This window comes from Acinonyx jubatus, chromosome B1 (assembly GCF_027475565.1).
Source record: "Acinonyx jubatus isolate Ajub_Pintada_27869175 chromosome B1, VMU_Ajub_asm_v1.0, whole genome shotgun sequence".
Taxonomy (NCBI): Eukaryota; Metazoa; Chordata; class Mammalia; order Carnivora; family Felidae; genus Acinonyx; species Acinonyx jubatus.
This window is the reverse complement of record NC_069382.1, coordinates 161,656,390-161,681,371: the sequence shown is the minus strand read 5'-3', so window position 1 is coordinate 161,681,371 and position 24,982 is coordinate 161,656,390. Positions and strand designations below refer to the sequence as shown.

Here is a 24,982-nt window from a genome sequence, read left to right as displayed (position 1 = left end):
GCATTTACACAGGAGACATGGTTTTCTATATGTATTTAAACACACATACATACCTAAATACATGCTGCTTTTAATATGGGTAGCCACATTTTTCAGAAGTAAATAACCACATGACAAAATAATGGAATACCATTGCCATTGCATTAAATAGAGTTTTCCTAATAAAGTTCTCCTCTATAGCAGATTCAGATATATTCCTACATTTTACTGGTGTTCTTCAAGAGCAAAGCTTTGGTTTTCTATTATAAATGTACTTACTGCTCCTTATTGCTGCTGTTGTTAACGTTGAAAAGTGCAATGGTACCAGGCAGGTAGTGCTCCCTGGAAAATGAAAAAGTACAGTAAAATCATAACAGTTACCATCTGCATAATGCCATTAAAGAACAGTATTTTTTAAAAAATTGTTTTTTTAATGTTTATTTATTTTAAGAGAGAGAGAGAGCATGAGCAGGGGAGGGACAGAGATAGAGGGAGAGAGAGAGAATCCCATGCAGGCTCCATGCCTTCAGTGCAGAGCCTGACGTAGGGCTTGAACTCACAAACCATGAGATCATGACCTGAGCCAAAATCAAGAGTCAGATGCTTAACTGACTGAGCCACCCAGGTGCCCCAAGAAGTCTTAAAGAACAAATTATCAGGGCATCTGGGTGGCTCAGTCAGTGTAGCAGCCGACTTTGGCTCAGGTCATGATCTCTCTGTTCACGATCTTGCAGTTCATGACCTTGCGGTTGGTGGATTCGAGCCCTGTGTTGGGCTCTGTGCACACAGCCCAGAGCCTGGAGCCTGCTTGGGATTCTGCATCTCCCTCTCTCTATGCCCCTCCCCCATTCGTGCTCTGTCTCTCTCTCAAAAATAAATAAATAAACATTACAAAAATTTTTTTCAAGAACAAATTATCTTCAGTTACTCTTGTCTAGACAAATTTTGAAAATATAGAGCCTCCATGAAGCTTGAATTGCTAAATATCAATGCGATGAACCAAAGTGATTAGTAAACACCTATCTATCAATGCTAGCACCAAAAATTAGCATCCTCCATGGCCTCAAGTGAGGCAACTTGGATGCCAGCAAGACATCTAAGACTTAGATTGTCAGAGAAGATTGGAAAAGAAGAAAAGACAAATAAAAAACACTGGGGAAACTGAAGGTTGTTGGTGGAAGCAGAAATAAGAGAGAGGAAAAAAGGAGGGAGAAAACGCAAAGAAAAAGTGAATATGTCCCACAATATGGGAACTCCTGATCCACACCAAAATCACATTCGTGCCCACACCCTTAGAGGCACGTGTGTGAAGTTCTCATGAGTGCTTCATTTCCTACTAAGGATTTTTAGCTTTTCTGTTCTAGCTACTCACTCCTATGCTCAACTTCCCTGAAAGTAGGGGCAAATGGGATTCAGCATTTCAGAGGATGACAGCCAACCCTTCTCACATACCATTGCCTCAGGGCCCTGAAAGAAGGATCAGAAAGGCGGAGGAAGTCAGAGAGGACTGAGGCATCAGGTTCTAAAGGGGCAGAGACCAGTCTCAGGGGAAATGATCAGCAAGAGTGTTTGTGACTCAAAGCCCCGTGGGCATCTATAATCATCAGCCTGTGCTTTCCACGAGAGGAAAAGAATAAGTAGCAAGTTACTCCTGAGATCCTGCACAGTGGCTAGGTAGCAGGAGCATTGCCAAGCCCACTAAATGGAGGAGTAGAATACCTTTCTTTCCTCTAAATAATAGTTTAGAAAGAGATACGGAGGGATAGATTATACTGCTCACCTCTGTGTTGGTCCCCTTCTGCGTGAGTTATTTCCAAAGGAATCCCCTGCATGGGGGGTTTCATTCTCTGACTCTTCAAACATGGAGGCACTGTCGTCATCATCATCGTCATCAGAAAAGGAGCTACGGTCCAATAGGAGGCAGAGGTGAATGAGATCAATGTTTTAAATTATTATGAAGGAATAATGTTTCTCATTAGGAGGACCACTGCCTCATCTTTTCTCCTTCCCTCTCAAACTAACATATGACGCTTTTTCTTTTTTTTAAGTGGGCCTCACACCCAGCACAGAGCCCAATGTGGGGCTGTATCCCATGACCCTGAAATCAAGACCTGAGCCAAAATCAAGAGTCAGATGCTCAACCAAATGAGTCACCCGAGTGCCCCTACCCCCATTTTAATTAGAGGGAAATGAGAACTTCTAGAATACATGGAATTAGATAAAATATATGCATAATTCAGTGCATACTACTGAATTGTAGTTCAGAAACCACTTCCTAGGTCTTCCATATTTCTATTACTTGACGCATTGATTAACGTTAATATTTATCAAATAGAAAGTATGATATCTATGTTTTTAGGTCACATTATACATTTGTATGGACTAACCTGTAATAACATCTCTTTCCACGAAAAATAAATGCAATATATGTGTATAAATGTCTATGCATTCATGGGGTAGCCACTTTAAATTATACTTCTAAAACATTCAGCATATCACACAATTATTTTCACATTCATCTATGGCAATGCCACCGCTTTAGATTTGAAATGTCCCATGAGAAAAGGCCTGGCCTAAGTGCTTCTAAATAATCACCACAATAATATCTCTGTTCACTTGTGAGACAAGTTATGCTGTTCCAAAGTATAAACACATTCACAAAATTAAATAAATTACAAAGGGTAAAGTCACAAATTAAAAGTTAAACTGAAATCAAGCCTAGTTAAATTTATTAGCGGTGGCTGGTATTAACAATGCATGGATTTACCTGCATGCTCCATTTTCCATCCTCCTTATTTCCTTTTCAATATCTGGAACAATCACATTGGGAACGTTTATAAAAGAGAACCGTGTATTGATAATATTTTTCTTCATGGTTAGTTTAATATCTGGGGAGAAAAAAAGTCTTCTTAGTAGAAAGACTATATATTTACATATACAATCAAAAGTTTCACTCTACCATTCATCTAAGGTTCTCATCATAATTTTATTTCCAGTTATATATAGGACTTATTCTCTAATAGAATATAGATGTGGCCTAAGCCCTTCATTACCACTAGCCAGTTTTTTTGTGTATTTTTTTTAATTCAAGAATATATCAGAGGTGTAAACTTTTTTTTCTTAATTTTGGATTTAGCACAGCTTTTTCTTTTAATGTTTATTTTTATTTTTGAGAGAGAGACAGAGCACAAGCAGGGGAGGGGCAGAGAGAGAGAGAGAGAGACAGAATCCGAAGCAGGCCCCAGGCTCTGAGCTGTCAGCACAGAGCCCCCCACACGTGGCTCGAACTCACCACCTGTGAGATCATGACCTGGCTTAACCCACTGAGCCACCCAGGTGCCCCTGAATTTACCCCAGCTTTAAAATATTCAGGCAATGTCGTCAGAGAACAAAACTATAGGGACCTCACATATAGATCAAACAAGTAATAAAAAGCAGTAAAATAAAATACCAAAATGACTGTAATCAGCTATGAATTTCTACAAGCATTCCAAAACAACAGAGCGGGGGCGGGCGGGGGGGGGGGGGTGGTTCTTGAGCGGTATTTAAACTTCGGAGGAAAAACTGGATGTGACACACGTAGCAAGGCCCCTAAATGATTACATATAGTGCTCGGCTGCTCGTGCAACCATCTCAGGCATCAGGAGAATGCCCAGAACGAAGGGATTCTGAATTCCCCCAGGTACGTTCTACCCCGCGGCAGTTGGCAGTTCGAGACCAACCTCTGGCTCTTGGACAGACGCTGAATGGAGCGCAAGCGCGCTGCGCATCACCTTCCAGGCGAGGCTCTGCAGTCACCCAGAGACCACGCCACTGCCCTTAGCGACCTCTCACGGTCGTCCGCTGGCCTCCGGTGTGCTGCAACCACGTCGCCTGGAACCTCGGAGAAGTTCCTGGTGGGCACGAACGGTGTGCCTGTGGGGAGATACAGCCGCTGCTTTGCGACCATTGACTTGGAAGCTCAGCCGGGCCACAGGGCCCAGCTGGGGCCTCCCCTCCACCCCGCTTGCTTGGCAGTTACCGCGCTGCCCTCTGGGCTTTTCATCCACGATGGTGTTTCCTCCAAATCTGCCTGGAGGAAAATCCCTCGAGATGGGTGCTGGGTGTCCATCCCAGCCTCCCCTCTCCCAGACCCAGTTTCCTCACTCTAAAAGCTCCCAGTGTCGGCAGGAAAAAAAAAAATCAATATCTGGTCACTCCAAAAAAAGTGCCACTGTTGACCGGCTCTTGTATTGAAGGTGTGTGCCATGGTCTGGGGATGAAGACCCAAAAAAGGTCAAGGCGGTGAGAGGAGGACTGTGGGGTGCTAGACAACTTCAATACCTCCCATACCTCTACCTTCCCAAGATGGCGGGTCATCTATCCATCCCCTACACCACAACGCACACCTAGCCTGCACTCCCAAGTTTTTATTGTACGACTTGGGGAGATTTCCTTTGTTATTTTTCTACCACTGAGTTCTAGGTTTGGGCAACAAATTTGCCTTTGTTGTTAATAACATAGAAAAGCAAAAATAAAAAATAAGAGAGAGAGAGAGAGAAGGAATCATTTGATATGGAAAAAACGTATAAAACACTTCATTCTTTATAGTAAAATATGTTAAGGAATGATTTGCTTTTTGGGGCGCCTGGGTGGCTCAGCTGGTGAAGCATCGGACTTGATTTCGACCCAGGTCATGATCGTATGGTTCATGAATTCAAGCCCCACATTAGGGGCTTATTTATTTTGAGAGACACAGAAACAGCATGAGGGGCAAAGGGCAGAGAGACGGGGGGGAGAGAGAGAGGTGCAGAGCTGGACATGGGACTCAAACTCACCAAACTATGAGATCATAACCTGAGCCAAAACCAAGAGACAGCTGCTTAACTGACTGAGCCACCCAGGTGGCTAATTATCTTGACTAAAAAGTTCCAGAACATAATACGTATCTTGATATCAACATTGTCTTAACAGATACCTAAGTGTGGTTTGGGCTTTATACAAATATTTTTAGCATTGGGGCGCCTGGGTGGCTCAGTGGGTTGAGCGACCGACTTCGGCTCAGGTCATGATCTCACGGTTTGTGGGTTTGAGCTCTGCATTGGGCTCTGTGCTGACAGCTCAGAGCCTGGAGCCTGCTTCTGATTCTGTGTCTCCCTCTCTCTCTGCCCCTCCCCCACTCATGCTCTGTCTCTCTCTGTCTCAGAAATAAATAAACATTAAAAAAAATTTAAAAAAAACACAAATATTTTCATCATTTTACCCTCCAGCATGGTGACAACCCTTGGTTTGAGAGAAATGTTTGATTCGTGTTAAGGAAGTCTCCATTTATTCTTATTTTATCAATTTTTTTAAAATTAGAAACAGGAATGAATATTGATTTTTATTGAAGAATCTCTTACTTTTATAGAAATAGTATTTTTCCTTTTAATTTTTTTCTATTAACATGAACTGTATTAATGAATTATTTTAATAGTTATGAAATAAACTCTTCTTGATTATGGTAAATTCCTCTTTTCGTATGCTATTGGAACCTAGCTGCTAATACTGTATTTTATTTTGCATTTTTACATTAAAATGTTTTGCATTGTATTAAAGCACAAAATTAGTCTGTTGCTTGGGAAAGGGTTTTTGACAGTAAATGTTGACGTTTTTCATACACTTTTCAACTCTTTTTGGTATCATAGGATTGTTAAGAAGGCATCTGAAAAGAACGAAAAGATTCTTCTTTTAGACAATTCATTGCTTTGCTGGTTTTCCTGAATATGAATCTTAAATCAAAATTTGTGAATCAAAGAGAAACAGCTGCTTTTAAAAATAAGTTTCAGGGGTGTCTGGGTGGCTCAGTTGGTTGAGCATCCGACTTCAACTCAGGTCCTGATCTCACAATTCCTGAACCCGAGCCCTGTGTCGGGCTCTGTGCTTTGGATTCTGTGTTTTCTTGTCTCTCTTCCCCTCCCCGAGCCGTACTCTGTCTTTCTCCCTTTCAAAAATAAATAAACTTTTTTTTTTAACTTTTCAAAAAATAAAGTAAGGTTCAGTTTTCATGTTTAACTGAATCACAAACATTTCTCACTTAAATGAGGATGTAAAAACCCGAACAAAGATAAAGCAAAGCAAATGACAGGGAAAATCTTATGGAGAGTTCAGGAAAAATTAATTTGGAATATAAACTATGAATCCCCAGGAAGTCGTCTATTCTATTGATTGACATCAGGCTCTAACTTGGGTTCAAAGCCTGACTCCCTCACTAGCTGAATGAACTCAAGTGAGTTTTTTTTAACCTTACTGAACCTCAATTTTATCATCTATAAAATCAGAAGAATAAAATCTCTTTTATATCCAATAAAGATGTTGTGAACCCCCAATCTCAAATCCACACATCCAAACATAATTTAGTATGCAGCAGTAATTCTCTAAATTTAGTAGGAAGGATACCTGTGAAACTTGTTTAAAATGCAGATATCACGGCCCTGCTCTCAGGGTACGAATGAAGTATGAATTCGTGTAGACACGAATCTACAATTTCATCAAGCACCATAAGTAATTCTGTTTCAAGGGGTTCCTGAGTCACACTTAAAGGAACATTACTCTATGCTATTGATCTTGGCGCACTACCCCAGTCGTATCTGTATTTCTGATTATAGTAGCGAGAGACATGAATTAACTATCAGGAAAGGCTTCAACATCGCTGTTACTTCTCTGACATTTCAGATCTACAAATCTGAAAACTTTAGAATCAATTCCTGAAGACAAATTTCACAAACAACTATTGTAACAAGAAGTCAATTTCATAACAGAATGTAAAAAATATAGACTTTGATTTGAAAAATGGTCTGTAAAATTCACCATGTTAATAGAAGAAAGATGAGAAAAGTCATATGATAATTTCAACAGATGAAGAAAAGGCATTGACAAAATTCAACACCTATTCATAATACAAAATCTCAGCAAGTTCAGAATAGAAAGGAACTTCCTCAACCCAATAAAGAACATGTACAAAAAACCTATAATTAATAACATACTTAATGATAAAAGACTGAACACGTTCTCCCTAAAGTCAAGAACAAGGCAAGGATATTTTAGAGGTGTTCAACATTGTGCTGTCTCTTGCAACAAGCCCCCCAAAATATTTAAATATAAAAAAAGATATCCATACAGTGAAGAAATTAAACTATCTTTATTTGCAGATGACATAATAGTGTATTAGACAACCCTAAAGAATCTACGAAAAAGGAAATTGAACAAATTAGTAAACTTGGCAAGGTCTCAAGATAAAAATCAATGTAAAAGTTTCATTTTCTTTCTGTATGCTAGCAATGAATAAGTAGAAAATGAAATGAAATTGAATATATACATAACAAGCAAGTAATGTCTACATCCAATTCAATAAATAAGTACTGTATACAAAGTTCTCTGCCAGATGCTGTAAAAAAGAAGCCCAAAGAGGGGCACCTGGGTGGCTCAGTCGGTTAAGCGCCCAACTTCAGCTCAGGTCATGATCTCGCTGCTCGTGTGTTCGAGCCCCATATCAGGCTGTGTGCTGACAGTTCAGAGCCTGGAGCCTGCTTCAGATTCTGTGTCTCCCTCTGTCTCTGCCTCTCCCCTGCTCATGCTCTCTCTCTCTCTCAAAAATAAATAAACATTAAAAATAGTTTCTCTCAAAAATAAATAAACATTAAAAATAGTTTTTTAATAAGAAGACACTTCTATATGAACAGGTATTGAAAGTCCTCAAAGATATAATATAGTACCATGTGCAGGGAAAAAGGATATATAATTTCCTGTGTGTGTGTGTGTGTGTGTGTGTGCACACGCGTGCACGCACATGTGTAGAGAGAGGGAGAGATGCCACAAGAAATTGGTACCAGTGATTACCTTCCTCTAAGAAGGGGAACTATGGATGGGGCTAGATGATAGGAGAGGAAGAGGGAATACTTTGTACTTTTTAAATTTTGTATCATATAAATTAAGTACTTAGTGGATACACGTAGTGACTCTTATTTCAAAATGCAGAACAGTACAAAAATGATATCATCCATAGTTCTACCACCGAGAATTATCGTTACCTTTTGCCTTTTGTCAAATTTGCATCCACAACTTTTATGGTAAGTGAAAAACAATAAAACTTTATGCCTAAAGTTACAGCCCTTTAAGAAATTGCCACCTCCCAGTGCTGTTCTTACTGTCCCGTTCCCTACCTCCCAGAAGCAACCACTACTGTAAATTTGGGGTGTGTTCTTCCAGACCATTCTCCTTCCTACTGCATGCCTACATATGCATCAATCAGTGTATAGTTTTGGACATGTTGTTTAAGCATGTAAAGCTTCACCTGTGTATAATTTTGCAACTTGCTTTTTTCACTCAAAATTATGTTTTGAAAAGTATGCTAATATACAGAGCTATTTCCTTTTATAATATTGTTTGTAAATATTGCAGTCTACGTGTATCGTATTGTGTTCCTTTTCTCTATGTGTATTTCTTCTCTCTAATAACGAAGGATTGGTTCTTTCTAGTGTTTTGAGATTGTGAGCAGCGCTGTAGCAAAATTAAAATTCCTCTGCATGTCTCCTTAGACACATGTGTGAGAGTGGTTCTTATGTACATATCCAAATATGGAATGGCTAGTTCTAGTTTTAGGTTATTAGAGCCAGCCAGATCACTGCCCAAAGTGGAATATCATTTTATGTATCCTGCCAACCCTATACAAATGTGCTATATCCCCAACATCCTCACCAACCCTTCCTGCCGCCAAATTTTAAGGTTTTCCCCAATTTGATGAGTAAAACTTTTTTGATTTGCATTTACTAGTAAAGTGGCAAAAGTCGCATGTGTCCATTGGTCATTTGGATTTCTTCTTTGTGAATTAGATGTTCATATTCTTGGCTAATTTTTCTTCAGTTGGATTCTTTCCCCCATTCAACATGTAACATGTGTTTAATAAATGCCTGCTAGGCATCAGACATTATTACTATCCCCTACGTGAATATGCACCCCGATTCTCTATTAATTGTACTTTACTTTGCTAAAATAAACATAAAATTCTGCCATCAACTAATGTCATTTGTGTACTTTACTAATCTGTAAGTCCCTTCAATTACATAGCAATACATGTTTACCGGTATATGGCTTACAAAGCAATCTGACTCCTCTAATCTCAGTTAACTATTATCTCTACTATGTCATGATCCATAATGGGCTGTATTATGTCACCCAAGCACTTTTATACCACTTCTGGATAAAATTGAAAACTGACCTGAGAAATTCATTTTGCAAGGCCGGCATAGTACGCAGACTTTGAAGCATCATCTTTACTTTTCTTTTTTTGAGAGAAAGGAAGAGAGAGCATGTGGGCACACAGGGGCAGAGCAGAGGGAGAGGCAGAGAGAATCTTAAGCAGGCTCCATGATCAGTGTGGAGCCCAACGAGGGGCTTGATCCCATAACCCTGGAATCATGCCCTGAGTCAAAATCAAGAGTCAGATGCTCAACTGACTAAGCCCCCCCCGCCGCCACACCCAAAAACATTATCTTTAAAACAGGATAGTTACATATTAAGCAGGTCAGAGCACCCACACCACCTAATTATTTGAAGAGGGCCAAGGATGATTCAGCTTGTATAAAGATTGCTGTGTGCTGGTGCTTTCTGGAGTAGATTTCTTTGTGAATGTTCCAAATGATTATTATAAATGATGTGTTTGTTTTTCGGCCATTGTTATATTGGCTCTAATAAGTAAAATATGTACCTTCTAAAATAAATGATGTGCCCTCCTCCAACAGGGCAAAGCTTTTCTAAAGAAGGCACTCTCATCTGCTGAGGCAACCAGTAAAATTCAGCCTCATAGAAGAGTGCAGAACTATATGCACTACACTGTAAACAACAGTTTTGGAGCAGTCTCTATTGTTCTCTGTATTATTCAAGTTTTATACAATGGGCATGTATTAACTTAATAATAAAAGGATAAATTTTGATATTTTTTTTCTCTAAAGAGCATAACTTAACAACTTGTAGAAATGTTCACGCTACTGTGTCAAGCAGGAAAAAACCGATTGTTCAGCAATATTTATAATATCATCCCATTTTATTAAAAATTGTGTATATGTGCATACAAAGGGTAAGCACTTAAATGGTAAACATGTTAAGTTTTCAGTGGTGAGATCATTAGTGTTTTCACTTTCTTCTTTGCGCGCTTCTGCATTTTCTCCTAATTTATTTTTTTAATGGGAAAAAAGGTAGTATTCTTAAATGGAATTTTGTTTCATAACAAGAATACTTAGTGTCAGCACTTTTTCTTTAAAATAATGTTTCCCAGTCCTTGCCCAATCTCAGTATTCAGTTGCAGAGTTAAGGTTGCTGCTTAATATTTAATAATCCTCCCAGAGTTGTGTAACCATCCAGAACAGGCTTTGCTGGCTGTACCAGAGACAGGCAGCCAGTGCCTGGAAACAGCCACCACCTGCTTGGCAAAGATGTTGGTTCTGGCCCCAGCTCTTCCCCAAATTGCCGGTGAGATCTTGGCAGAGAGATCTCTCTGAGCTTCAGTCGCCTCTGCTGTAAAGTGGAGATGATAATACCTGCCCTGTCCAAGGTGATGATTGATTCTCTATGGGGGCTAATGAAAAAACTCACATAAATACCTCGAAAGCAATATTGAAGGGCTATATAAATGCAAATTGATGATATTGTTATGTAATCCCCAAGCTCAGAGAAGCGACCATCAACTTTCTCATGGAGACAAAGAGAGTTAAATGATTAAAATAATCTTTCTTTAAACCCTTCCCCCTTGAACTATCACTTTAAGAGGTCAAATTGGTCAGAGCAACTATTTAATAATTATCTTTATAGGATTATAAACAACCTGTAATTCCCGTGAAAACAAAAACAGAGCTGGCCCAACACTGTTGCTCTATCTGCCTTTAACAAACATTGAGACCCGACAGGCTTGCTAAGTCACTTGTTACCAACTTATGAAGAAAACACGATTCTTTCTCAGGAAGAAACAATTTCACCAAGGAGGCCGTAATTATTATAATCATTACCATCCCCTTCAAAATCCACAGAAAATTTATAGAGTGACCATCATAGAATAAAATCTTGATTGATCAAAAGCCAATGAACAAAACCAGCAAGTAACCAAATAAATACATCTTCCAATATTCCCTTTTTTTTGGCTAAAACATTTTACAAGAAAACACAGTGATAGAGAGTGGTTTAAATGTCAGAAAATGTAAGCGCATTAGAGCAAAAAATTGTGTTTTGTTCACTCCTACATTCCCACTGACTAGAGATCTTTTTCAAATAAATTTAAAGAATTGATTTTAACTACAAAGTCATATATATTATGACATTGGGGTATTGCAAAACCTTATATCACTGAAGAAAGTTTTCTTTAAAATCAATACATTCTACTGATCAAGGGTAAGAACAAGGGATTTTTTGCAATGGTCAGAGGCTTTAATGTGTTATCTTTCTACTTTCTCCTTTAAATCAGAAAGCAGTCAGAATTCTAAAAACTGACCCCCCAAAATTAATAAATATATTAATAAATTATGAATTATATATATTATACATAAAGAGAGAGGGAGAGAGAGAGATGAAGAGAGAGAGAGAGGGAGAGACAGAGAGAGACTATATATTAAATCATTTCTTTAGCCCTAAGCATTTACTTCTTGGTACGTACATCTATGGTTGCATGTGAATGTCCCACTTTTCCAATATTCTCTAAGCTACTTAAGGACAGAGAACTTCCTTTTTCTCTGTATATGCCCTGGGACAACACAAATACAAACTTTATGGAAATAACAAAAGTGAGGAAACATATAAAAGTCAAAAAATACTTAGAACTCAGCACTTGAGGTCCCCTGGACTCTAATTATATGGAGATTTTGTCAGTCACAATGAGTATTTGAAATTTAGGATAGTTTTTTTCCTGTTTTTCTTACAAATTTATACCTGTACCCAAAAGAAACACCTTAAGACTACTGATATTTTTACTTGCAAACCCTTTGCAGAGAACGTAATCCAATCTGCACTCAATATTTTTGCTTCTCAACATTTGGTGAGCATAGGCCGTGTAAACAGCAGCACCGCGTAACTCGCTGAGTTGCCAAGGCGAGAAACAAAAGAGGATGGTTGTTGATGAAGACAGGCTTCCGGGCCAAGAAAAGTTAGTAAGAGAACCAGGTACATAATAAAAATCCAGTGGGACAATTTTGTGTGTGTGCAACACCGTACAGCAGGGAGATTCACAAAAAGCTTTCCAAAGCAGGGGATATACACCTGGATTTTGAAGAATGAGTAGTTTGCCAGACAGGAGAGGAAATGAGCATTCTTGGCAGAGCAAACAGCATGTGAAAAAGGTAAAGAAGAAATATTTCTAATGGCTGGAAGAAGATGCCTGGGTGTGTGTGGTTCCCCTGAACACTCAGATAATGGGGAGCACTTATTATCAGAGCGTGGATCTTTTATGATGATCCCTTTATAGCGGTGTCTTTCCCACCAGCCTTGAGAGCAGGTACCAGTGAGCTCTGATTTTTATGTCTGCAGCACTTTACATAATATCTGGCTCATAATAAACAACCAAAAAAAATTGTTTTACTTTCGTTACTTATTGTATTGCACAAACACCACATCTACACTACATGTAGAGGTAATAAACATCTACACCCCATCATCGTGTTAAAGACTGCACTTAAATAACTATTTCTACGTCACTACAACGTGTACATTTATTATTCCCAGTTGCCTTTAGAATAATGTTCCCTGGAACACAATATGTTTTAAAAAGATATTTCATTAAATGTATGAATGAATTTTGGGAGAATCAACATGCTTAATATATTAAAACTTTTAAAATTACATGACAAGGGGGGCACTTGGGTGGCTCAGTCAGTTAAAGGGCCAACTTCGGCTCAGGTCACGATCTTGAGGTTTGTGAGTTCAAGCCCTGCATTGGGCTCCGTGCTGACAGCTCAGAGCCTGGAGCCTATTTCGGATTCTGTGTCTCCCTCTCTCTCTCTGCCCCTCCCCTGCTTGCTCTCTGTCTCTCTGTCTCTCTCTCACTCATAAACATTAAAAAAATAATAAGAAAATAAAATCACATGACAAGGGACAGCTCATTTATCGATGGCTTTAAAAATCTACTTTGTAAGTCTTTATAATTTTCTTTCTTTTTTTTAAATTTTATTTTTAAGTAATCTCTACATCCAACATGGGGCTCGAACTCACAACCCCGAGATCAAGAGTAGCATGCTTTTCCAACTGAGCTAGCCAAGCGCCCCAAGTCTTTATTATTCCTTTAAATAAGCATGTACATTTCCTATTAAATGCATTATACATAGTTAAATTTTTATTTGTAAATAAGATCTATTTTTATTGTATTGACTGGGAAGTATTAATTTACATATTTATTTTGTAGCCTATTATCTTATTGACATTTTTATTAGTTTTAATAGTCTTAAATTGATCCTTTGGAGTACTCTGAGTAGACAATTATATCATCCATAGGTAATGATAATTTTATCTCTGAAAACTGTATTTATTTATTTTTCCTGTCTTATTGTGTTGAATACAAGTCACTGAACAATGTTAAATAATAGATACCCCGGCACTCCTTGTTTTATTTCAGACTTTGGAGCTTCTCCTATTTTTGCCCGTTGATTTCAGATAAATTATTTATTATGTTAAAGAGTTTTATTTTATTATTAATTTGCTATCATATCAAAAATAGATGTTGAATTTTATCAGTTACCTTTTTATCAACTAAAACTATATGAATTAAAGCTAAATTTGTGTACCATGGAACATTTGTTCATGTGAGAACAATTAGGCATAAATATAACTATTTGTCCCCCATGTAGAGTGGACAGAGAATGTAGCCTGTATACTTTTTTTTGCCTATATTAGCATAGTTCATAGCATAGTTCAAAATCTTCGCACAACAGTTGTCTGCTGAAGGGAAGGTACGTTATATTTCTCCTTTAAGGGGATGTAGCTGTGGGAAGTTTGGTTAGTGCCATAGCCAAAACCTAAAATATGCTATCCAAATTCTCGTGTACTTTTACCCAAGGTGAAAGGTTCTGGCATTATGTGGATTTATTCCTTAGACCTATTGATGAGGACACAGTAAGAAACAAACCAAAGTTTCTGGCTAAGACAATGCCTTTCACATAATAGGTACTAATTAAACATTTGTTGAATAAATTATTGAGTAAAAAATTTTAAGTTACAAGTGGCTTTTTTTTGGAAGAAGTTCTTGGACTCTTCTCACTTTTGCCCATAATTTTTCATCAATTGAATTTTTACTTCCTAAATTCAATGTACATTGAATTTGTTTTTTTTACGTTTGTTTTTATAGAAAATAATCTATTTTATCCAGATCTTTTACACATATTAACATCACAGCCTAAAAAATTACCTCCATGAAAAGGAAAATCTATAATTGCTTTTTTTCTATCTTCAATTAAAGAAGTTTTTGATGATTCTTCCCCCCACCCCCAAGTTTACCCTCAGTATTTTTTTTATTCCTAAGGGTAGGGTCTTTAATATAAACTTTACTTATTAATTTCTAACTTTGACCGTTGGCAGAGATTATAGCCTGTATGCTTTTTTGCCTTACCGAGATCATTTTGTGAACAATTTATAAACATTCCAAGTGTAGAGAAAAGAGGGTGTACCCTCTATGATATATAAAGTGTAATCAATAACTATTAGGGCTTTTATTTACAGTTTCTCTCTGATGCTTCCCCCCCCACACACACACACCATCCTGTTTCGTTTGCCTGCTTGATCTAACAAAGACATGAGTGAAAGATGTTTATGGAAAGAATGTTAAGCAAAAAAATGAATGTAATTAAACGAATCAATTAAGGGTTATATAAATGAAAAAAACCAAAATGTCAGAAGCCGTGTGTTTATTAATAAGAACATTTTAAAAGCTTAGTTTAACAACACCTCGCTTTGTAATACATAATGAAATGACAAGTATTTATAATTTTGTATTCTTGACACAATAAAAGTGATAAAGAGTAGTTTTTAAATCTATAAAAATAAAACATGACAGTAAATAATAATAGTTTTTAAAAGTCTAATTAAAATATACTGACTACCATGGAGAATTAAAAGAAGGCAAGGTGATTTCAGTTCTGTCTCCATCACACGACAATAATATTTTACCTTGAGGAACCCTCTTAATCTCCTTAGAACACTTACTTATCTCTAAAAGGAAGTGTGCAGGTTGCTATAATAATGCTTAGAAGTATCTAACACTTAAGAAGCTCTCAATGAGTTGAAGCTCATGTTTTCAGGAATTAATTTTTTATTAAGATATATACGAATTTAATGGTGTTCAATCTTCAAACATTTTAAAGAGAAAGAAAACCCGGCATTAGACACTTCCTTTGAAAAAAGACACATCTGCCAAAGTTATTGTTTCTGACTTCTAAAAATGAACTTGAAATTTGCAAAAAGCAGGTAGTATTTACTGTTGTGATATTCCGATTAACAGAATCATATTACCAGGTATTTATTTATTATTACTTTTAACTAAAAATGTATTTTAGTGTAATATTCATTTATCTGACAAAACTACAGAGAAGTCAATAAAGATACAAGCAATCATTGCTGTAAATAGAAAGCACGTAACAGAAAACAAAGCAAATGCTGATACTTTAATAAATCAAAACAGAGGTGTAAACATATGTGAAAATACAACAGTAATTACTACTGGGTTCTTACCTTTGGTTGCTTAAGCAATGTATCTGTGTCTTCTAGAAACAGAAGTCAGTAGTATATTCAAAACAAACAGGGAGATAGTGCAAATCTTGACATTGTCAAAAGCCAGGTCCTAATTTTTTTAAATAATAAATATACAGATCTTTTTCCTTTCTTTAAACATGTGAAAACGTCTAGTTTTCTTAATCATTCCCAAAGAAAGAAACAATTCTGTGGCATTGCCAAAGGAGGATTTCATGAGTCGGTATTGGATTTGCGGATTTATATACGGATGAAAATAACAGCAACCAAATCACCATTATCCTTAGCTGGAGCTGGAGCTCATTAATATGTATAAGAGTGAGGTATAAAAGGAGGTTTCTCAGAACTACATGCACCTCTTAACAAATCTGAAAGTAAAGTTAGCCAAAGGTAATACTGCCTAGTGGATTTTATTAAAATGACACTATCAATTCATCCAGGGTGAATTCTTGAAAGAATTGTTTAGGTTTTTACAAAGTATGATTACATTTCTAAATACAGTGCCATCATATTAAAGACTATTAAACTATAAACAGGGTGCATTTGTTTATTCATTGTTTTGTTTATTGTGTATTTTGTGAAATAATTGCATGTGTGAAATATACCTGGGCAAGAGATAAAAATAGGATAAGTCTGAACTTGCCTGAAAGAGTAATTCATACTTCAGCTATGAAAAAACATTAAGATATTCCAGTTAGCATCTAAATGTTATTCTAATGACCCCAAAATAAATTTCCTTAAGAATTTTTAGTGCGACATTTGATAGTTTACAGTTACAAAACTTTGGCTTTTGACTGAAAATAGAACAGCATGAAATAAATACTGTCTCTATTTAGCAAAACTGCTTTCATTTCAAACGATCAGCTCCAAAAATACATCATTCTTTTTCCAGTACTTGAACTATTTGTCCTGCTGACTAATTAGCCATCGAACAATCCAGGAATGTTTATTGTTTCAGTTAAATGGCCTCAGCACCAACGGACTGCAAGGCTCCCAAAAGGGGAAATACCCCACGATGCTGAGCAGAGAAAATGAGGCCAGTACTGAGTACTCTTTTCTTTTGGAAAGTTGACTTTTGGGTTTCAGGATTTTTTAAATAATATTTAATTTCTAATCATAAAATAACATGTTTCATAAGATTTGGATATTATAGAAAGGAAGAAAAAATACTGAAATATATTCTTACCCTACTCCTATTGTTATCATAATCAATATTAACATTTTCGTTTAGACATTCATATAGATAGTTTTTATATAAAATCATTCTGGTTTTCTTTAATATTATATTATTGTCATTTTTATATTACTAAGTATGTCATACAGCATCCTTTAGAAGACTGCATAATATTTTATCTTCCATTATTCCATAATTTATTGACTGATTTCCCTTTCATTGGGCATATTTCCTCTAGTCTAAATTTTTCAAAGTGAATGTCTTTATTTTTATTTTATTTTATTTCATTTATTTATTTTATTTTATTTTTATTTTATTTTTATTTTTATTGTATTTTATTTTTATATTTATTTTATTTTATTTTATTTTTATTTTATTTATTTTATTTTTTTATTTTATTTTATTTTATTTTATTTTTATTTTATTTTATTTTTTTAATTTACATCCAAGTTAGTTAGCATATAGTGCAATAATGATTTCAGGAATAGAATCCAGTAATTCATCCCCTACATATAACACCCACCCCAAAAAGTGTCTTCCTTAATGTCCCTTGCCCATTTAGCCCAGCCCTCCAACCACAACCCCTCCAAAAACCCTCAGTTTGTTCTCTATATTTAGGAGTCTTTTATGTTTTGTCCCCCACCCTGTTTTTACATTATTTTTGCTTCCCTTCCCTTATGTTCATTTGTTTTGTATCTTAAATTCCATATATGAGTGAAGTCATATGACATTTGTCTTTCTCTGACTAATTTCGCATGGCATAACACCCTCTAATCCCATCCACATAGTTGCAAATGGCAAGATTCCATTCTTTTTCATTGCCAAGTAGTACTCCATTGTGTGTGTGTGTGTGTGTGTGTGTGTGTGTGTGTGTGTGTGTATACGTATATATACCACATATTCTTTATCCATTCATCTGTTGATGGATATTTGGGCTCTTTCCATACTTTGGCTATTGTCAATAGTGCTGCTATAAACATTGGGGTGCATGTGTCCCTTTGAAACAGCACACTTGTATCCTTTGGATAAATACCTAGTAGTGCAATTGGTAGGTAGTAGGGTAGTTCTATTTTTAATTTTTGAGGAACCTCCATACTGCTTTCCAGAGTGCCTGCACCAGTTTGCATTCCTACCAGCAATGAAAAAGAATCCCTCTTTCTCTGCACCCTCGCCAGCATCTGTCGTTGCCTGAGTTGTTAATGTTAGCCATTCTTACTGGTGTGAGGTGGTATCTCATTGTGGTTTTGATTTGTATTTATCTGATGAGTGATGTGGAGCATTTCTTCATGTGTCTGTTAGCCATCTGGATGTCTTCTTTGGAAAAGTGTCCATTTGTGTCTTTCGCCCATTTCTTCACTGGATTGTTTATATTTCTTGGTGTTGAATTTGATAAGTTCTTTATAGATTTTGGATACTAGCCTTTTATCTGATATGTCATTTGCAAATATCTTCTACCATTCTGTTGGTTGCTTTTAGTTTTGCTGATTGTTTCCTTTGCTGTGCAGAAGCTTTTTATCTTGATTAGATCCCAATAGTTCATTTTTGCTTTTGTTTCCCTTGCCTCTGGAGAGGTGTTGAGTAAGAAGTTGCTGTGGGCCAGGTCAAAGAGGTTTTTGCCTGCTTTCTCCTCTAGCATTTTTAAAAAAATTTTTTTTAACATTTCTTTATAATTGAGAGACAAAGAGACAGAGCATGAGCAGGGGAGGGGCAGAGAGCAGAAGAGACACAGAATCCAAAGCAGGCTCCAGGCTCTGAGCTGTCAGCACAGAGCCCGACACAGGGCTTGAACTCACAAACCACAAGACCATGACCTGAGCCGAAGTCGGATGTTCAACCTACTGAGCTACCCAGGCACCCCGTCTCCTCTAGTATTTTTATGGTTTCCTGTCTCACAGTTAGGTCTTTCATCCATTTTGAGTGAATGTTTTTATTTTTAAATCATTATATATACCTGTGATTACTATTTTCTTAGAAACGAGACTACTAGATTAAAGTGTATTACCATTCTTATTACTTCCAATTTGTATTGCCAGTATAATTTCCAGAAAATCTGTTTACCTGTTTGACCTCACAACATTAAGTAAAAGATTATCATTTGTAATTTGTTGACTTCCTTCAATTTTTCAATGTGTTACCAAATATACTATTTTAACTTACGTGTTTGCCATCTTGTAGTTAAAAACATACCCTTTAAACTGCTAGAATGGGTGTGTTTGATAAATCCACTCTGTTATAAACTTCCTCCAAACTAATCAATGTAGCCACTTTGGTCACAATTTAGTTTTATGCTAAAATGTTATTGTGTCAGTCTCTTTAAGTAGACTATATAATCTATAGTCTATAATCTCCTTAGGAAAATAAGCCCCTTCTTTGAATAATAAGGCAGTATCTCAAACCCATCTCAGTGAAATTAATTGTAAACATTTCAAAAAGCATGAAATGGTAATAAATGTTAAAATCACCCATATAAAGGATAGTAAGTAATGAAGAGACCCACAAAGGGAAATTCTCAAGACAGAAAGGAATTTAACTTTTCTCAGTGGTAAATAAATGTTTTAAAACTTAACAATCCTGTGGGGTAGGTACTGTATCAACTTCATTTTACAGAGGAAGAAAGGAAGGCTGGGAGGTGAAGTAATGTGCTCAGGGACAAAATAGCTAGTATTGTGTCAGAGTTAGCTGGAATTTACACCCTGATAGGGTTCCCAGATTCAGCAAATAAAAATACAATATAAGTATATCCCACATATTATTGAGACAGACTTATACTAAAAAATTATTTGATGTTTGTCGGAAATTAGAATTTAACTGGGTGTTGTGTTTTATCTGTCAAGCCTGCAGCAAGTCCTATCTGACTCCAGAGCACCACACTGCCCTAATATCTGGAGGGTATGAGCACTAAAAATCAAACCAGGTCACCCATATCAGCAATGTGTCTCTAACAGCAACAGCGAAAAGCATTGTATATGAGAAAACACTATTATTTGCATGCACCTGTAAACCCCTTAGCATTTTATCTGCAGGTAAGTGCTCAAAAATTATAGTTTTTAACTATCAGTTTTTGTATTATCAGTCTGCTCTTCACATCTAAGGAATTTTCTCCTTGAAATATTTTAAATGTCTTAATCAGCCAGTTTGGATCTATCATTCAAGAAAGGAGTCAGACCCTTTGTGGACTTTCTTCATATTCTCAGCTAGATCTTACTTCTTGGGACTAAGGGTTTTCAGAAAATTGCTACTTGTTGTCTAATACAGAAGACTCTTTCAGCCTTTTTTAAAAAATTTTTTAAGGTTTATTCATTTTTCAGAGACAGAGAGTGAGTGGGGGAAGGGCAGAGAGAGAGGGAGACACAGAATCTGAAACAGGCTCCAGGCTCTGAACTGTCAGCACAGAGCCTGCCCAGGGGCCCGAACTCATGGATGGGGAGATCATGACCTGAGCGGAAGTCGGACGCTTAACTGACTGAGCCACCCAGGCGCCCCAAGACTCTTTCAGTCTTAACGCTAGTGTTGATTTTGCCTCTGCCTGTCTTATGCCAATTATTGTTCCCCCGTTTGGGGGGAAGGTGGTTTCTATGACACTGTGCTAGATTTAAATGCAGAGGATTAGAGTCCCAGGCCTGAGTTTGCATCTCAGCTCCATGGTTCACTAGTTCTGGGACTTGGAGCATGGTAAGTGAACCTTCTGGGCCCCAGTTTCAGTATTCATGGAATGGACATGATAATATCTGATAGATTTGTTATAAGGATTAAAAGGAACTATATTAATATGAAGAATTTGTTTTACAGTCCCAAAAGCATAGTAAACTCTTGACAGTGGCTAGTATTCTAATTTTTAAAAGACAAATAGCAGAATTAAGCTTCATTTATAATGAAATAAATTTGCCTGGTTTCGTAATTGTTTAATTAAAAAAATTTTTTTTGAGAGAGAGAGCAAGTGGGGGAGAGGAGCAGGAGGAGAGAGAGAGAGAAACTCAAGCAAGATCCACACTCAGCACTGAGCCTGACGGGGGGCTTGATCCCAAGGCCCTGGGATCGTGACTCGAGCCAAAATCAAAAGTCAGACACTCAACCGACTGAGCCACCCAGGCGCCCCTGCCTGGTTTCTTTTAAAAGTTAAAAATGCATGTTTTGGTTTAGAAATATACTAGGTTTAATTAGAGCAATCTTTTTCTAATCCTATCTCACATGTGAAAGACATAACTAAAATAAATATACCTAAAAATAAAACAAGATGACCAGATTGGGAATTTGTTCTCATATATCTCCACAGAATATTCATTTTCTTATGGATTGTTTCTTACTTGAAACTTTATCAAATGACTTAATGAACTAAATAGTTGGAACAATCATTCTAACAAACCTTTCTTCCTCCTGCCAGCTTAACTCCTGGTTGACATCATGAAACTTCATAGAATTTGGATAATTATAAAATAGCTCTTGCCCCAATGAATCTTAACGTGAGGTCATTGAGGGCAACAATCACAAACAATTCTTGAGACATTTATGGCTCAACTTAGTAAGTTTATTTAAGTAGTACAGGGACAGGACTTTTTGCTGTGTGAGGTTGGTGGTTATATACTTACTTAGTAACCAAAGGGGAGGAGGCATGCAGAGAGTATCAGATTGCAAAAATGTCTTCAAATTTCTTTGCATTTCTACTCCTAAAACTACTTTTGTAAGATTCCTCTGGCGCTTATCACTCAGTTCAATATTAACTATTGGTGAGGCAGTGGTGAGACCCTTAAAGAATGTAGCAAACAGAACATATTTGATCCTCATCCGAACTATGCAGGCTTTAGGTCAGCCTTCTGGGCAAAGGGTAAACATTTTCCTGCTTCTGTCCTCCTCAAATGTCTCTCTCTCTCCCTGTCCCTCTCCTTCTCCTTCTTTCTCCTCTCTCCCTCCCCCTCCCCCCACACAAAATTCTTTACTCTTTGGAATGATTCATTTGTTTCATCTTCAATGCACCTTTCTTTTCACCAGCTCTTACACTTCCTTCTTGTACCTTTCCATTCCAAAACTATAATTAAGGATGAAATGAATGTTACTGATTCTTGGGATAATGCGTAGTAGCTGTGTAGAGAAAATGACTTTATCTTTCTGAGCTTCAATTCCCTTATCTGTAAAATGAAAGTGTAATGCCTACTCCATTAGGTTTTTGTGAAGATAAATGGAGCATGGTTATAGAGCATACACCCATTTGGTATACGCAATAAATGTGTGCTCCCGCTCTTTCCCTTTCCTCTAAGCCCTCGGACTGCACCTAAGCGGGAGCTTTGAAGCATTTTGCTTAAGCCTCACCTGTCCTCCATATGTTGTAATGGGACTTCGATAGCAAGGTACACGCAGCCATTAAATAACTGCCTTATTGAAAGCTGTAGAGCTATTATTTATACCTTCTCTCTAAATAATTTATTATATAATTCTAGCAAGTGTGACCAAATAAGTAATTCATTTTTTTTAAGCTTATTTATTTACTTGTTTTGAAAGAGAGATAGAGGGTGAGCAGGGGAGGGGCAGAGAGAGAGAGGGAGACAGAGAATCCCAAGCAGGCTCAACACTGATGCGGGACTTGAACTCACAAACTGTGAGATCATGATCTGAGCCAAAACCAAAAGTCGAACGCTTAACTGACTGAGCCACCCAGGCGCCCCATTCATTTTTGTTTTTAATAAAAAACTGTATTTTATGTGTAGAGCACTTAACAATGTGAAATAATAATCCTTCATAAAGGCATAGAATTTGTCCAAGTGTTTATTCGTTCATTGAACATGTAATTTTTAAGCACCACACTGTGCTGGGCACTGTTCTAAGGTTTGGGAGCATAATAAACAAGTCTTTTTCCTGGAGACAGTACACAGGAGAGAGACAGGCAAAAGAAGAGATGCTTATAACACAAGGTACTCTGGAGCTGAGGAAGCACTTACAAGGAGCCCTAAGATTTGGGGAGAAAAGGAGCTAGACTGGAAGGCTGCCAGGGGAAAATTATCTCTGCTGAAATGGAAGGTAAGTAGGAATGTTGTTTTCATATATAAAACATACATACTAGGATATTTTTCCAATTTACTCAGGCTAAAAAGGGTAAGAGTGTGTTTGATTTTATTTTGTTTTGTTTCCCCCTCCAATGTGATTAGCTTGACCTAGTCTATCAATGGATTTCTCTTCCTGGGACCCGCAGTAACCTTGACTGGTAGAAAGAACATAGCCACATTGGATTATCTGTTTTAGTAGGCTACTTTTAGTTTGGTTCCCAGTCTTGCTTTGTCAGCTCCCTCTAATCTTTATAATCCTATTTAAACTGCCTCTAACCACAGCTGCTCATTTGCATGACATTGACTCTGGTATTTTCATCTCAAAAATCATGTGATTTGAGGGATTCTGGCTCTTGACCCCAAATTATTAAATATTTCATAGTCTGTCTTCCAGCACACCAAGACTTTCAGCCAGAGTGGTCAGTGATGTCTCTTCAACGTTTATAACCCTATACATTAAATGTCATGTAATTCATTGTTTAATGTGTGTCTTCCAAGAACTGCAAATTCCATGGTGGCAGGCACTGTCTGTGCTTTTCATTACTGTGTGTCTACTGTCTACCCTCCTTCTATAGTAACTGAAATTACAAAATCCCCTCGTAAATAATTATGCGATTTAAAATAAAGAAAATGTTTATTTTCTTTATGTTGTGTTTTATCAGCGGAATGGGAGGGATTCTTTTTACCAGGTTATGCTAATTTGAGGTAATCACATTAAGACTTCCCACAATGTCTGGCATAAATAAGGTCCTCAATTATATAATTATTAAGATTGTTATTATTTTACTGAGAAATAGCTCCTGATGCTCACTGTTAATTAGTACTGTCAGAGTGTCAAATTTCTAGGTAAACGACATAATTAGATATAGAAAGGCTCAAAGAATTCAGAGGAGGAATGAATCTATCCTGGAAAAGTGTATGGTTGTCCCAGAGGATTTTAAGTCTTTTAGGTAAATATGAAAACATTTCATATTTTCTAACTTTGTGCTTTAAATACGTCGGGATTTTTGCAGACGCTACAGTGGAAATATGGTTGCTTATTGCCCTTCCCACAACTGGCCTTGGATTCAGCTTTCTCAGATAAACCAAATCATCTATATGACACCTAACTTTCTTTTTAAAGACTTTTTTGCTTATTTTATTTTTGAGAGAGAGAGAGGGAGAGTGTGAGCAGGGGAGGGGCAGAGAGAAAAAGAAACAGGATCCGAAGCTGGCTCTGCACTGACAGCAAAGAGCCCGATGTGGGGCTCGAGCCCACAAACCATGAGACCATGACCTGAGGTGACCTGAGCCGACCTGAGGTGACCAGAGCCGACCTGAGCCGACCCGAGCCCAGAGCCCGATGTGGGGCTCGAGCCCACAAACCATGAGACCATGACCTGAGGTGACCTGAGCCGACCTGAGCCGACCCGAGCCCAGGTCAGATGCTTAACCATCTGGCTTAAGCCACCCAGGCGCCCCTGATACCTAACTTTTTTAATTTGGTTGCTTCTCCCACAGGCCCACCACTACCATCAGCAGGACTGAGGAAAGAGAATAGAGGCCTACATACCACATGCCTAAACATCAAGTTCATGAAGTTTTAAATAAAATGTGTTTTGTCTTCACCTTGAAACATATACCTTTGTAACAAAAATCAAATCCATAGGGGCGCCTGGGTAGCTCAGTCGGTTGAGCATCTGACCTCAGCTCAGGTCATGCATGGTCTCATGGTTCATGGGTTCGAGCCCTGCATCGGGTTCTGTGCTGAACGCTTGCTCAGAGCCTGGAGCCTGCTTCAGATTCTGTGTGTCCTTCTCTCTCTGCCCCTCCCCAGCTCGCACTCTGTCCCACTCCCTCAAAAAAATAAATAAATGTAAAAACAATTTTTTTAATTAAAAAAAAAAATCAAATCTATAAAATGATGGTTATAATGTTATTGAAACTTGGCAAAATTTCAAAGACAACTAGATTTAATTATTGCACGTGTCTGGGTTGGTCCATTGATGGGCCAGGGATATTCATATCAGTAATAAAATAAAGATACACCTAAACGATAAGTTATTATATATTACACATAATT

General features: G+C 37.3%; 1 protein-coding gene across 1 annotated transcript in view; it reads right to left on the bottom strand.

The window, feature by feature from the left end:
* The window catches only part of CNGA1 (cyclic nucleotide gated channel subunit alpha 1), a 34,334-nt gene extending 18,180 nt beyond the window's left edge, over window positions 1-16,154 (bottom strand). The window contains exons 1-4 of the mRNA XM_015072288.3: window positions 15,694-16,154; window positions 2,747-2,867; window positions 1,760-1,882; window positions 259-321 (exon numbers count right to left, since the gene is read on the bottom strand). Of these exons, the coding sequence (XP_014927774.1) occupies window positions 259-321; window positions 1,760-1,882; window positions 2,747-2,853 (293 nt within the window). The 5' untranslated portion in view covers window positions 2,854-2,867; window positions 15,694-16,154. The remainder of the gene's footprint in view (window positions 1-258; window positions 322-1,759; window positions 1,883-2,746; window positions 2,868-15,693) is intronic.
* Between the last annotated feature and the right edge of the window lie 8,828 nt (window positions 16,155-24,982).